Source organism: Hippocampus guttulatus, chromosome 1, assembly GCF_054856545.1.
Source record: "Hippocampus guttulatus isolate MCC_2025c chromosome 1, RoL_Hgut_1.0, whole genome shotgun sequence".
Classification (NCBI taxonomy): Eukaryota; Metazoa; Chordata; class Actinopteri; order Syngnathiformes; family Syngnathidae; genus Hippocampus; species Hippocampus guttulatus.
Window position 1 is genome coordinate 21,103,935 of NC_141261.1, and position 14,834 is coordinate 21,118,768.

At 40.6% G+C, this 14,834-nt stretch overlaps 1 protein-coding gene across 2 annotated transcripts; it reads right to left on the reverse strand.

Annotated features, from left to right (window-relative positions):
- Positions 1–533: 533 nt before the first annotated feature.
- dnpep (aspartyl aminopeptidase) lies at positions 534–8,679 on the reverse strand. Of its 2 annotated transcripts, none has more exons than XM_086118566.1 (15): positions 7,933–8,679; positions 7,741–7,831; positions 6,483–6,571; positions 6,301–6,414; positions 6,104–6,229; positions 5,316–5,440; positions 4,807–4,891; positions 4,594–4,701; positions 4,417–4,494; positions 2,907–2,987; positions 2,313–2,473; positions 2,195–2,234; positions 1,511–1,612; positions 955–1,122; positions 534–719 (listed from the first exon to the last, which is right to left on the reverse strand). In XM_086118566.1, the coding sequence occupies exons 2-15, from the start codon at positions 7,820–7,822 to the stop codon at positions 669–671; spliced, it is 1,410 nt and encodes a 469-aa protein (XP_085974692.1). In that variant the 5' UTR covers positions 7,823–7,831; positions 7,933–8,679; the 3' UTR covers positions 534–668. The 2 variants fall into 2 exon arrangements, with proteins under 2 accessions (XP_085974692.1, XP_085974684.1); XM_086118558.1 differs by having other exon boundaries at positions 8,074–8,126.
- Positions 8,680–14,834: the final 6,155 nt, after the last annotated feature.

A 14,834-nucleotide genomic window follows, 5' to 3' on the forward strand; every position in this document is an offset into this window, starting at 1 on the left:
ACAGTAAAATCGTAAAACGATTGACAATGAAAACTGTACTTGACTGTCACTGTGTATTGGAATGCTGTTAAGTAGTCTCTGCACCTCCTGTGTTTTCATAACGTCAGTGTCATGTCTCAGTTTTGCACCTAAGGACAAAATTACTTCAAATATGTTTTTAGTGCATGTGGTTCACACATCATTCGCACAAATAAGTTTAATCAAACACTCCATATCGGTGTGAATGTGAGTTTACATGTTTGTCTATATGTGTCCCATGAGTGACTGGGGGCCAGTCCATGGTGTACCCAAACAAAAAGACCCTACCCGGGATTCCATCCACATCCCAAGCCAAACATTGTTGCTGAGACGAAGCAGTGCTAACCACATGTGCCACCGCAGTGTTGAAACAGTTGTTGTATTTCAGATATTGTAATTTCAGTAGAGGCACTACAATCCTACCACATTTCCCCATCACTGGTGGCTGACAGCAAGTAACTTAAAATCATGATAACCAAAAGAGTTGAAACAGCTTCCAGAGTAAAGCAAAGCACTTCAGTCCTTCAATGCCTTTTATTGCAAATATAATGACAGGTGGTTGCAGCAAGTGATAACTCTTCTTTATCAACAAATACCTTCATCTTTTGAACTGACTCCAACTCATATTGGTTGTTTCCATCCTCCTGTTTCTAATCGACCACCAACACACTCCTCACATGGGGAAACAACTCAAAGAAAGCCTGCAGAAAGACGAATACAGATCAGCAGGCATTGTCACAGACATTTCTTGAGGTGTAGCAGTGAAAAACAAAACGAAAACGCAACAAGCCAGAAAAATACGTAAATATCAACAAAAAAATGTCACTTTTTTAACACTACTTTCTAAAAAGTTAAAATTAGCTTTTTTTTCGGCATCATATTAACTAGTATTGTGATACTCAGTGGTTTGCTGTGTTTCACAAAATGGGAGCTTACCTTAAAAAGGATGGTGCTTTGCAATATGCTGGAAGTACAGCACATCTCCCGGATTGAGTGCATGGCGAGCTGGGGAGCACCAATGTCCACCACGGGCACACCGAGCCCAGCGGCCAGGATGGGGCCGATGGTGGATCCGCATGCACTGTCGTTACGGACCATCACATCCTGCATGAGGAGGAGCCAGAGGTCACACTGGTCACTGAAATTTGGGTGGGCAGTAGACAGTATAGGAAATTTCACTATGACATCACACATTCACTACAGCCCTTTTGGGATAAAAGATGGCAGCATTACCCCAACAACGGTTTGTCATTGGTTCAGTTCAGTCCAGTCGTACTCAATAAAATTTCTTCCGCCTGAAAGTATATTCCCCACTTATCGTTTCCAAACATTATGAAATGGTCTACACTTGGCCTGTACTAACATTTGATCAAGCAATGAGAGCTCTGTGAAACTGCTGAAGAAGCAAAGTCCTCAGGGGCTGACAGCTCAGGAGGAAGGAAGAAGGACTGAACGTGTAGCTGTTGCAATTTTCTTACAACACCGACGCTACCTGTAGAGGAACGCCGGCCTTGCTGGCAACCTCTCGGACGATGGCGGCAGTCACGGCGGTGGTGGCGTAGCGTTGGTTGCTGTTGAACTTGATCACTGGACCCTGAAAAAAACAAGAGCGCAAATACAGGTCTAACACAGAAACAATTCACTCATTCCACATTTCTCCATCGAGGGACAAGTGCCCCAAATTTTAAGTTTTTCCACTTACAAGGCATCGCTTGCTTATTTTGCTTTGTGTTGAGAGACAAAATCTGAACTGACAGTCACCAATGCATCTTCAGCCATTTATTGACAGGACAGTCAAACACATAAAAATCAAAATGAAAACACACACGATGAACAAGGAACACACACTGAGACTAAACTAACCATGAGGTAAATGACCAACCAAGGTAAAGAAGTCAGAGCTTGAGAGTCATTCACTAGGCCACCCCCCTTAAAGATTCATCACCACTAATACAAAATATGACAGTGTGTCTGACTTTTGGCTTAATTACACTTTTCATAGCCAGTTTCTTGACATTCTCCATTGTTATATTTTAATATTCAACTTGACAATCAGTGCTAGTTTCCTTTATTAATTTTATATACAACCCCCCCCCCCCCCCCCAAAAACAGTGGTGTATTTTTCGAGATGCTGGTACTCAATTACATTTCATTTCATTTTAATGGGGGGACTTACCTTGTGAAAAGCTGGCCGATGGTTCTCCTCATGCTTTTCCCTGTGAAGACAAGACATTTCATTAATTTATTGAAACACCTTTTTTTTGGGGGGGGTTTGATGGTCTTTGTGATCTGACTGGTAGTTGGGGTGCACAGCATGAGCCATGTCAGCGCTAATCATGAAGGAGAGTGGCACCGCCTGCTGGAAAGCGGTGGGGTTGGAGGAGGAAGAGGCGAGGCGGCTGAGGATGAGCTCCGTTAAATTGGACTCCGCCCCCTGAGTGCTCCTTGAGCCCACCTATAAAACACAGTCAAGAGTCAGAGGTTATTTTGCATTACTATTTAAGATTAAGATGTCCTTTATTTGTCCCGCAATGGGGAAATTACAGTCAGAATTCAGAAAGGAAAACACTGGGTAGGGAGAGGGGGAAAAAAAAATTCCCACTAAGGTTACACAATTTTGTTAATTTTCCAAGCTGGAAACCTTCCATGGACATTATTGGGACTAAACGAGGGATTTTGATTTGAAGGTTCACTCTCAATAGGAAACTTAAATATAGTGGAAGGAAATGCATTTGAGCATAATGCTGATTTCAACAAGCAGATTTCATGCACGTACTGTTTAATTTCAGGGCGGTTACAGGATAACCAAGTCAATCTGGGAACATCTACATATGATAATGACAAGAAGAGGCCAATATAGCAGGAAGATCAGTCATAGCATCACAAACCTCTTCGTTGTCGAAGAGCGTCACCATGCGGATGTTGGGATCTTGGCTCAGCGAGTCTCCCAAGCAGGACTCAATCAGGCCCTGACACAAGTCAGTAACAAGTGGACCACATCAGAAAATGATCAATAATGGTGACTCACTACAACGTAGGTCTGGGCAATATGGCTATTAAAATAGAAATCCTCTTTTCTTCATTCAATAATAATAATAATAATAACAGTAACACATTTTAAAAGGGGAAACAACAAAGGTTTTATACTAGAGTTTGGGATTTTTCCTCCTTTTGGAAAATTCTTCTGGAAACCAAATACAGGCTTCAAACTGTCAAGCCCCCCACCCCCATCAACTGCATTAAATCACACAGAAACGTATATTTTTTCCCTTTACAGACAATTTCCTCTAGGGCGTGTCAAATCCGGCCTGTCACAACACGTTAAGTGGCCTGTGAAAGCAAATCATGCACGTCAACTTCCATGGTCCTTGCTGAAATCAGTACTAAAATGTCAAATTGTCATGTCTAATAAATAATGTTGAGATTTTGCAACCATTTTGTTCCCCTGTTTACACTCACTCGAAAAATAATTGAACTATTACAGTTGACTTGAGTGATTTCAAAATTAGTAATCCATCCATTTTGTGGGTACAAGTAATAATATGATGAGACAATTTAAAATGTTTTTGGTTAGACTGTCATAACGGCCGTCCTAGCAAAGACATTACTCCTAAGTGGCATGTGACAAAAATGAGTTTGGCACCCCTGCTCTTGGGGGGAAACATTTTAAATATTTGTTAATAAATGAATAAATTTACAAAAATATTCCTTTTGGAAATATTATGTAACAAAAATGACACTGCACAGAACATGAATAATAGGCGTTACTTCAGCACAAAATTTTGGCAAAGAAAACCGGTCTGTCTGCTTCGTTACAATGCCACTCCCAGGGGTGGGATGGTCATCGTGAATTTCAGGAAAATGTCATCATTTTCCCCAATGGTGTAGTTACGGGCCAGGCCTGGGCATTTTATTTTTCAGGACATGACAGCCGGTCGACGATAACATTTCAACGCATGATGGCCACCGAGGCTCAGCATGTATGTAAATGACTGCTTTTGCAACATATGAACCAGTGGTTCTCAACTGTTGTCACCCTGGAAGCCGCATCTTCCGATTATTGCAAAGTCAACCCCTACATGCTTGCAATTCAGAACCCAAGGATTCGCATATTTTCCGATTTTTCCCCCCAATTTTTTCTTTTTTTTTAATTTCTGGGGCTTTTCGGCTCATTTTTTTCTGCATCCCCTCCTCCTCCTCCACTCAATTTCCCCCATTTTTGTCTCATACAAAACGCATTGAATATTCATCAGTCTTTTTTTGAAGAATTGTTTAAAAAAAGTGCATATTTTTTCCAAAAATCAGTGGGCCCACTCAGAGTGGGGTCAAGCCCACAGGCCACCATTTGCCCATGCTTGGTCCACAGACTGCAGGTGTTTAGATGTGAGCGAGTCAGACCTGCAGGGCACAGTAGCAGCTGTGGAGGTTGTCCAGGCGAGGAGAGTAAATAAACTCTTCATACACACCTCCCAACGCCTGCACACGTATAACAAGATGACAGATGGAGAAAATGTGACAAAATACCTCCCAAGTTTACAGGCAATTAATGTGGAGTTGGTGGAAGGACAGGCTCACCCCCAGCTGAGTGTCTGCCAGACAGAGCTCAAAGTCGAGCAGGGCTTCCGGCTCAATTTCCAGCTCCGAACACAAAACCTTCACCAGTGCTGGGTGATGCTTGTCTGCCTGAAGGGGACACCAAACACAATGATGTCCAACATTATAATTAGCTTCTGATGTTGTCAAACCGTAACATGTGTGCTCAATATGATGTGTCAGTGTCATCTTCACCGTGCTGGCAGCGCCGGCGGCATCCCCTGATGGTGCACTGCCTGTCTCCAGCTCTTCCTGGACGGCGGTGGCAAGAATGGGCACACTGAGAGAAAAACCATTGTGTCAGCAAAACTTCTTAATGGAAATACACAATACTATGCCCCAAAAAACGACGACATTTGTTATGTTATAAAGCCCATGGTGAACAAGAATGTTACTCAATAGTTTGGGTTCCTGTTTTGCATGTTTTTCTCATGCATGTGTTGGTACTCCAGCTTCCTCCCTTATTCCAAAAGCATGCATGTTAATTGAAGACTTGATTGTCTGTCTATTTTCTCTGTGAGTGACCCCGAGGTGTATCCTGCCTCGGGATCAGAGTGAGTCAGGACCGATTCCAGCTCACCTGTGACTAAGGGCAAGCAGCAGAACATGGATGGATGGATGTTGCGAAAATAACACGAGAGGCGACCTGAGACGTTAAGCTCAGTAAAGTACAATTATGGACATCTCTCCTCCAAGTTACTGACAGGTGGTTCTCCTTGTTGGGGCCAAAGGAGTCGTTAATGTCCCTTTGTAGGTGGATGGCCAGGTGAGGAATCCTGAGCAGAGGTCGTGGCACGTGCACCAGCCGATGGAGTAGTCTGCCATCTCCCTGCATGACGATACACATGTATGGGCAACGTCTCAAATGCCCAAGCACACTGTGAGATTTTACTTGGGTTGCAAAACTCTGGGAATTTTCCGGGCTGAAACGTTTCAGAGGAATTCATGAGAATTCACAGGATATGAGTTTTTCCAGCTCTGTGTGTCTGTCACCTTTTTCAAATTTTTGAAACTGCTTTGTGTTGCAGGACAAAATGTGGTTACAGGCAGTGAGCTTTAGAGCTTTAGATAAACCATCGCTGGTGTGAAGTAGAAAAAAATGTAACAATTAATACTCAGCATGAGACTCTGCCCTTGGTTTCGTGTTTTATTGATCTTTGGTTTAATATTTTATGTTCAAATTGTATTTATGTGTAGCACTTTCCTTCTGCATTTTTTTTTTATTTTTTTAAACAGTGAAGTACAGTACTGTAATGTCCTCGCATTCGGGGATATAGAGCTGCAATATCTGTTTTTGCATGGCTGTCTTCGTATGACCTAACAAATTCTTTGTATTTTATGCTTGAATGTGATATATTTTATCCCCAACCCCATGGAAAGTTTCCAGTTTGGAATATTTCCAAAACTCCATCTTAACTTCCCATGTAAATTTGCCAGAAACTTTCTGGAACAATTCCCTTCACTTTGCAAGCCTAGATTCTATTAACATTACCTTAACAATGACACGGCCCGCAATGGTCAGGTCACGGTCAAACCAGGTGTTCCAGATGCCTCCGCCGTAGCACTCCACGCCCACCTGAAGACAGCCTTGCTTTGTCCTCTTGGACCTTGGCTTCACCTAAAAACAAAACAAAACATGTTGTGTTAGTTGAGTGGGCTTTAAACATCATAAATCTGTTGACTTCTCACTCTGAGACAGGGGCTGTCTGTGTGGGCTCCAATCATGGAGAAGCCATTTCCAGGCGAGTAACACCCCCCGACTGCAAAGGCTATGACACTGGAGAAGTTCCGGGTCACAAAGTACTACAAAATACACAGTTCACTTTTAGAGACTATTATTACCACAACAGCACATGCCCAGACCAACTTACTTTGTTGGACGGCTGGATGTCCCACTTGTCCTTCTCCTTCAGTTCGACAAATCCCGCCTCCAGCAGACGTTTACGGCATTCTTCCACCACTGAAGACGACACACTTATTTATTTGCGTTTGCATAGCTTTCGTAATCACCAAGATGTCACTTCTGAGTGTGATTATTTTATAGGCGCTAGGAGTCAAAGTGCAAGGTGAGAGACAATGAAAGGTCCCTGTTATCTTATCTCAACTTCAAAGACGTAAATGTAGTTTGACCTGTTCACAAGTCAATAGGTAGAAGTCATCCACAAAAGATTCAAGTTATTAGAGAGGAGTGACTCTCAAGCAGTGTGCTGTTATTAGCCATGTTACAAGTGACCGACATCTTTGTGGAATTTAAAAAAAAAATGGAATGCAGAACAAATCAATTCTGTATATAAAAAAAAAAAACAATAAGCACATGACCTATTCCACATGTTCCACTTGTGCTATATGAATTGGAATTTTAGGACAAGTTACGCCATTTGAAACACCATGACCATTTTAACGCGGTGACTTGAAAATTCTTTCAGAAGCCTGGTCCATATGAGCTGATTGTGGATATTTTTAAGGAATTGGAAAAAAGTTCCCAGAGTAGCAGAGAAAACAAAACTGTTAAGGACATATGTATATTGAGAAACAATCAAGTACACTATTTTACTCAAATGTCATGGTGTTTTTTTACCTTTTTTTTTTTTAATGGGTGAGATCACACAAAAACATTTTCCCAATTTTTATGGGAACACACACACATACACGCACACGCACACAACTTAATTTCTCCAGAACCCATCAATCAATTTTCAAAATTCTTGGCATGTAATGAAATTGAAGGGGCATTTCAACCGCACTCAGTCTTTTGGGGGAAATCTTCTCATATTACACTCATTAAAGATCATCAGTGTGATTAGTGTGATTATTATTTGCTACAAATAATGTATATTTGTTCATCCAGTTATGCCAGTAAAGTACAGTGACAGGCAGAACAATGATACATCTGCTACTATACGGCCTAAGGCACATACATAACCCGTGGATCCACTTTTGTGACATTTTTGCTTGGGTATGTCTATTAAGACTTTTTTTAAAGGAAAATAAATGCCCAAGCCCAATAAAACTAGCACAAAGGACACACAATAAGTGAGGATGAATGTCAAGATCGACTGATATACGACAGAAAATAATCTCAGAAGAACTATGTTGAATGCACTTGGATGACAACTCATCAGATTTTACCGTGATATGGAGACACGCCTTTGTTGACAAACTGTAAAAACTCTTTAGCTGCTGACTGCACGGCTTCCTTGGAGCTCTTCATTATTACGGACTGTGAAAGAAAAATGGGCAAAAACATCTGTTAAACATGAGGGGATACATTACATAGTCAAAGTCTAGGTCCCGACAATGGATCAATAATTGTTTTCTAACCTTTACTAGCAAACCTGCACGTCACTACGACCAAGTCTTGTTCGCTTGTCTTGTTGTTTCAACTTAAGCCGAGGTTGCGGTCTCTGTCAAAGCACCACTGGCGCATCCCACACTAAAAAGAGTCATTTAAAATGATCTCACCTGCATTAGTTGGACTTTGAGACCAGTATGAGAACCGGTCAATGAGTGACAAGCTGCAACGGAGGAAGCAGGGACTCGTTGACTCATGACAGAACAGCAGCAGAGAGGAATAGTATGCTTACAGCGACATGTAGCGCTCGGGAGGTGTTAAGACTTTTAAAAAAGAAAGTAAAAGTAATAATAATAATAATAATACATTTTATTTATAAGCGCCTTTCAAGACACCCAGAAACAAATATGTACTTCATGAGGTTTAAAAAATGTGGGGGCGGGTTGATTTGGGCATGTCCAACTTTTGGTACACTAACAACTCGATGAAACTTTGACAGTGATTCTTTTCCTTTGTTACTTAAAAAACGTTTTAAAAAGATGATTGAATACACGTTTTTGTTTGGGGAGTGGGGTTGTTTGACTTAGGAAACAAATTGTATTCCCCCCACCCCCTCCAAATCATGACTAAACCATTAAGCAGCTTATACTCGTCCGTTTTTTTTTTCACGATGCAAGACAAACACACACGCGCACAGACGCGCGCGCGCAAACACACACACGCCTAAAGAGATGTTGGTCTCCTTATAAACACATTGGCTAAACCCTGGTGGGACGTAAAAAGACGTCGTGGACGAGACTGCTATTGTGTAGAAATATATATATATATATTGTTGGAGGATGATCAAACGGGGAAGCGTGTTGTTGTCGACACGGCGGGATCCCTTGACCGTTCCCCACTTCCCCAGGTCCTCCGCGTGTTCGTTTGATTCGGGCTGAGTTGATGTGCAAAAGTCAGAGGCTGGAAATGGAGAAGTTCTTGCAAGATGTTTTACTGAACGTTCAGGGCACAACACGAATCGATTCGGGCTCCTGTGAGTCTCAGATTTCATCAGGAAGCCCCGAGCAACTACAGTCACACGTACATATAGGCATAGTTGTTAATTATGTTAATTAGGGGCGGGCAGTCCTTCCCCTTATGTAAAAATCTGAAACAAAGAAAGTCAAGCAAAGTTCGATTTTGGCATTTTGACAAAGTACAGACCATATCTGTTGGTCCATATGGCAAGCCATTTGAGCATTTATTCCAAATCCCTGATATCAAACATAAGTGTGTTACACTAGTTCGATCTCTTTCAGCACTAGTTCGACACTCGGCCACACTAGTGACACCGAATGTCGAACTAGTTGCACAGAAATCCTCACTAGCCACTCATTTTTGGCAACTAGTGCCACTTTTGTCCAACTAGTGCTGACAAAATTCTAACTAGTGACACCTGGAAGCACACAAGCAGAGGGAACTTCCCAGCTAGTCAGCTTTTTTATGCCCTAGTGGCCCACTAGACCAAACTAGTGAGGTTCAAAGTCTTACTAGTTTACTAGTAAGGTTTAAAAAGTGTTAACATGTTAACTAGTGAAATGTGGATTGTTCTAACATGTTAACTAGTGGCCTATGATTTCCTGCACTAGTTAACTAGTGGGAGCTGAAATATCCACTAGTTAACTAGTGGAGGATAAAACATTGATAGTGCACTAGTTTAAGACCGTTAAAGCCTTGATATCCAACTAGTGAGTCCAAAAATGTTACTTGCTCACCAGTAATGCCCCAAATATCCACTAGTTCCACTAGTGCGACATTTTGACTTCACTAGTTCGACTAGTGAAGTCAAAATGTCGCACTAGTGGATGTCACCCTACTCACTAGTCAACTAGTTAAATGGTCGTTTGATTTAACTAGTTAACTAGTGATGGCAAAATGTTCACTTGTACAACATGTGAAACACTAATGGCTCACTGGTCACACTAGTTACGCTAAATGCTAATCATGAGGCAGGACAGTGCCAGAAGTGAACACCTCCTATTGGCTCCACGATAAGAGCACCACCCAGCAAAAAATTAACCCTTTAAAACCTGATTCTGAGCTTTCACAATTATTTACCGCCATTTGCGTAATATCTACAGTATACAGAAGGAATCAAGCAATTTTTACCAGTCAATGTATCTGTAGGTGATGTTTATTTATTATGTACATGGAGATAAAGAGTAATGGTACAGCTCTACAGTATCTTTCCACTTTTATATATGTATGCTATACTAAATAAAATTAATACGGCACCATATAATGCAACAGTTCTGCAACATATTCTCCCTAAATAATGATGTGAATTTTCAGTTGTTGCTAAATCAGTTAGGATGCTATAATTTGTGGTGTAGATGCGAATTTAGGAGAGCAGGACATCGCATTGCAATTGGAGCAGCAGCTTGGTTGATGATGTCCCCAAACCGGCTCATCTATTATATTTGTCGTGCAATACAACGAAAATGAGCACAATTGAAAAACATAGGCTTCTTATATTTTAAAATAAAATAATTCACATGTTTACCGTTCTGAGGTTTCTACAATCATGAATGAAGGCATTATTTACAGCAGGTTGACAGCAGTGTAATCGAGCAGATTAGATGGAGTAGAACTTTATTGGGGCTTCACTGATTTATTTCATACAATTCATATCCAAAACACAGTTGAAAAATATTTGATTGTTAAAATATTTAAATACAAGAACTATATCAAGAAATTAACAAAACATACAGTTTTTTTAAATGAGGAGAAAAGTCTAAAAACATATCACAGATGACAAACGTTGTGCCTCTCCTCCTCCTGTTCTTCAATGAAGCTGATCACCCTCCAGCTCCCGTTAGAAACATCGTGCTGCTGAAGGTGTGCCGGCAGAATGGTTGTGATGCAGGAGGTGCTGTGGACTCTCCCAGAAACGAGGACCTAGTTTAGTTTAGTTGTAGATCCAGTAAAACATGCAAATGTTACATTATTTATAATGCACAGTTACAGTCTTGTGAATATTAAAAAATGTACTTCATGTAATGCAGGCAGCGAATAATTCAAACGAACTAAGGCAGCAAACAGTAAGAGCAAAATCATGTTCCAAACATTAACTTTAACTCTTTTTTAAATGTCAATTAGCTTGTGAGTAATAAGGCAAAATGTGACTGTCAGACAGAGAATTGTCAGAGAAAACGGCAGATTTTAGAAAGTCCTGCCGAAATAAATCTGCACCCGACTGCGACTGTCAGCGTTGAACTGCCGCCATTGCTGTCAAAGTCAGACACATCTCCGAAATCGTTGGAGCAAATTTTTAAGCAGGCTTCATCTTGATAAATTGACCACATATTTGACATTTAAACCATAACTTTACCGCCTAAAATAATCGTAAAACAACATCTTGTGTAACAACAAGAGTAATATTTACCCCAAAAGCTTTCAATGCGTCTGAAAGTTTTCTCCTCGGTTTTTGTTGGGGCTTGGCTCGAAATGCATCATGATTGGCTGCCCGAAGTCCACGTGTCTGTCGGACGTGCTCTCATTGGTCTACAATACAATCACGGATGAATAAATACTCAGAGGGCTTGCCAGGCAAGCCCTTTGAGTATTTATTCCATATTGCCCACTAGTTCACTAGTAAGATCATTTTGACGCTTACTAGTGAACATGTAAGGCCATAAATGTGCCCACTAGTTCACTAGTAAGATCATTTTGACGCTTACTAGTGAATATGTAAGCCGCAAAACGCCCACTAGTTCACTAGCAAGATCATTTTGATGCTTACTAGTTGACATGTATGCCCCAAAACGCCCACTAGTTCACTAGTAAGATCATTTTGAGGCTTACTAGTTGACATGTAAGCCACAAAACGCCCACTAGTTCACTAGTAAGATCATTTTGAGGCTTACTAGTTGACATGTAAGCCACTAAACGCCCACTAGTTCACTAGTAAGATCATTTTGAGGCTTACTAGTTGACATGTAAGCCACAAAACGCCCACTAGTTCACTAGTAAGATCATTTTGAGGCTTACTAGTTGACATGTAAGCCACAAAACGCCCACTAGTTCACTAGTAAGATCATTTTGAGGCTTACCAGTTGACATGTAAGCCACAAAACGCCCACTAGTTCACTAGTAAGATCATTTTGAGGCTTACCAGTTGACATGTAAGCCACAAAACGCCCACTAGTTCACTAGTAAGATCATTTTGAGGCTTACTAGTTGACATGTAAGCCACAAAACGCCCACTAGTTCACTAGTAAGATCATTTTGAGGCTTACTAGTTGACATGTAAGCCACAAAACGCCCACTAGTTCACTAGTAAGATCATTTTGACGCTTACTAGTGAACATGTAAGGCCATAAATGTGCCCACTAGTTCACTAGTAAGATCATTTTGACGCTTACTAGTGAACATGTAAGCCACAAAATTGGGTATACAGTAATATCACATCGATGAAATTGACATATTATGAATGTATTTTTAATGTAATATTTAATGACTTTATAATGAATACACGGGTGGCCCAGTAGTCCAGTGGTTAGCGTGTCGACCTCACGGTGCAGAGGTACCGTGGTACCGGGTTCAATTCCAGCTCTGGCCTTCCTGGGTGGAGTTTGCATGTTCTCCTGGGCCTGTGTGGGTTTTCTCCGGGTCCTCCGGTTTCCTCCCACGTTCCAAAAACATGCGTGGCAGGCTGATTGAACTCTCTGAAATTGTTCCTAGGTGTGATTGTGAGTGTGGATGGTTGATTGTCTCTGTGTGCCCTGTGATTGGCTGGCAACCGATTCAGGGTGTCCCCCGCCTACTGCCCGAAGACAGCTGGGATAGGCTCCAGCACCCCACGCGACCCTAGTGAGGATCAAGCGGTTCGGAAAATGGATGGATGGATGGATGGATATATATATATATATATATATATATATATATATATATATATAGGGTGTTCATAAAGTCTCTTTACCAATTCAAAAATGTATTAAAAATGCAATTGATTACATATTTTATTCAGATTTGTTCTATTGTAACATATATATATATATATATATATATATATATATACACCGTATAGTATATATATATATATATATATAAAGTATATGTATATATATATAGAGAGAGAGAGAGAGAGAGAGAGACAGATGAATCAAAATTATGAATTATATTTATAAAATCACTACTGTACTTTCTTCTTAAGGTATTACGAGCCGGGCGCGTAAGGGTTAAAGCTTTTAGACTGAATATTCATTCTTTGAATATTGACCAATTAAAATTCTTGTCCTGCCTGCTTCATTTGCATGCAGCCCACTTGTGAACATGTCGGTGTTCAAGTCGCAACTGAGACATGAATGATCGCATGTTACAGTTTGTTAGAGCCATAAGGAAAATTTGGTTAAACTATAGATGTAGCCTTTTGAATAATTCGAATTTAATAGATGCAAGCAGTTTGGTTTATATTTGATATTTTATTTTAGAACAAATTTATTAAGAATATCGAAGTATCTGGGCTCCATTGGTTGTCCTGTTTTTAGTCTGTTAAGAGGCTAGATTTATGTAAGCATGATTAGGAAGACAGTAGGGCACGGAGCAACACCTTTTTTTGACCGTACTTCGTGTTTGCTGATTTCGTACTTCATGTGAACCGATTTCGTATTTCGTTTAAGTGTATTGTAGAAGTTTTATTTTTTCATTTTGATAAAGCCTTAATTTGTGTTCAAGAAAATAAAGCGAATCATTTATTTGGGATCAACGATGGCGGCCTCGTGTATTCCTTGTCGTCGTCTTGGAAAGGAAAAGCCCGTCGAAGAAAAGCACGAGTCAAAAACCTACATGCCCTGCTGACGTAGCGACAAAAGGATATTAAGTTGCCGCTACACAGTTGACATGCTCACTTGTAAGGGCCAAATGTCCACTGGGTACACTAGTTAAGGTGTTCTGGCCTTAGCAGTGAACTTGTCAGTTTAAAAATTGATCACTAGCTCACTAGTCAGGCATATTATGTCAACTAGTTACACTAGTTGGATCTTCCAAACCTTACTAGCTGACTAGTGAGGTTCAAAATGTTCACTAGTTAACTTGTAAATGCAACAATTCCCACTAGTTGCACTAGTTGGTCTCATTTCAAACTCACTTGTGAACTAGTGAAACACATGTTTTCTTTCTAGTAAACTAGTTGAGTCCAGAGTGAGCCACTAGTTCACTAGAGACTCTCGTGTTTATTCAACTAGTTAACTAGTGGGAGGCATTTTGTCTCACTAGTCAGACCAAGAAATGAACTTGTGCAAGATTTGACTGAACACGTTTGACATTTTTCCTACATGTTGGGCTTTTCTTTTCACTTGTTGGTGTTAATCAGCACTTGTGAGCGACTGTGCACGAGTGCAACAAATATCTAACATGTAGGGATTTTTGTTGCACTAGCTCATGTTTTTGGCATACTAGCTGGCATGTACATCGTACTAGCTAAATAAAATTGCTTACTAGTTGACATGTGTGCACAACTAGTGAACTTGTAAAGTTTTGTAACTGCCAAACATGTCAACTAGCCAAATGTGATTATTTCACTAGTAAACTAGATGTGTGCACATGTCACCTATTGCCCAGTTTTGTCAAACATGTTCAGTCAAAGTCTATACATGTTCAGCATTGAGCCTGACAAGTGAGACAAAATACGTTCCACTAGTTAACTAGTGATATGAAAATCTGTGTCACTAGCTCACTAGTGTGTCACACTGAACCCCACTAGTTTACTAGTGAGGAAACATGTGTATCACTAGTTAACAAGTACAGTGAAAATGAGCCCAACTAGTGTAACTAGTGGATATCTCTACATTGACTTGTGAACATGTTCACATTTTGAAACCGTCTAGTTAACATGTAAGGTCAAATCGATTGCACCTAGTTTACTAGTTTGGATTTCTGGATTCACTCGTCG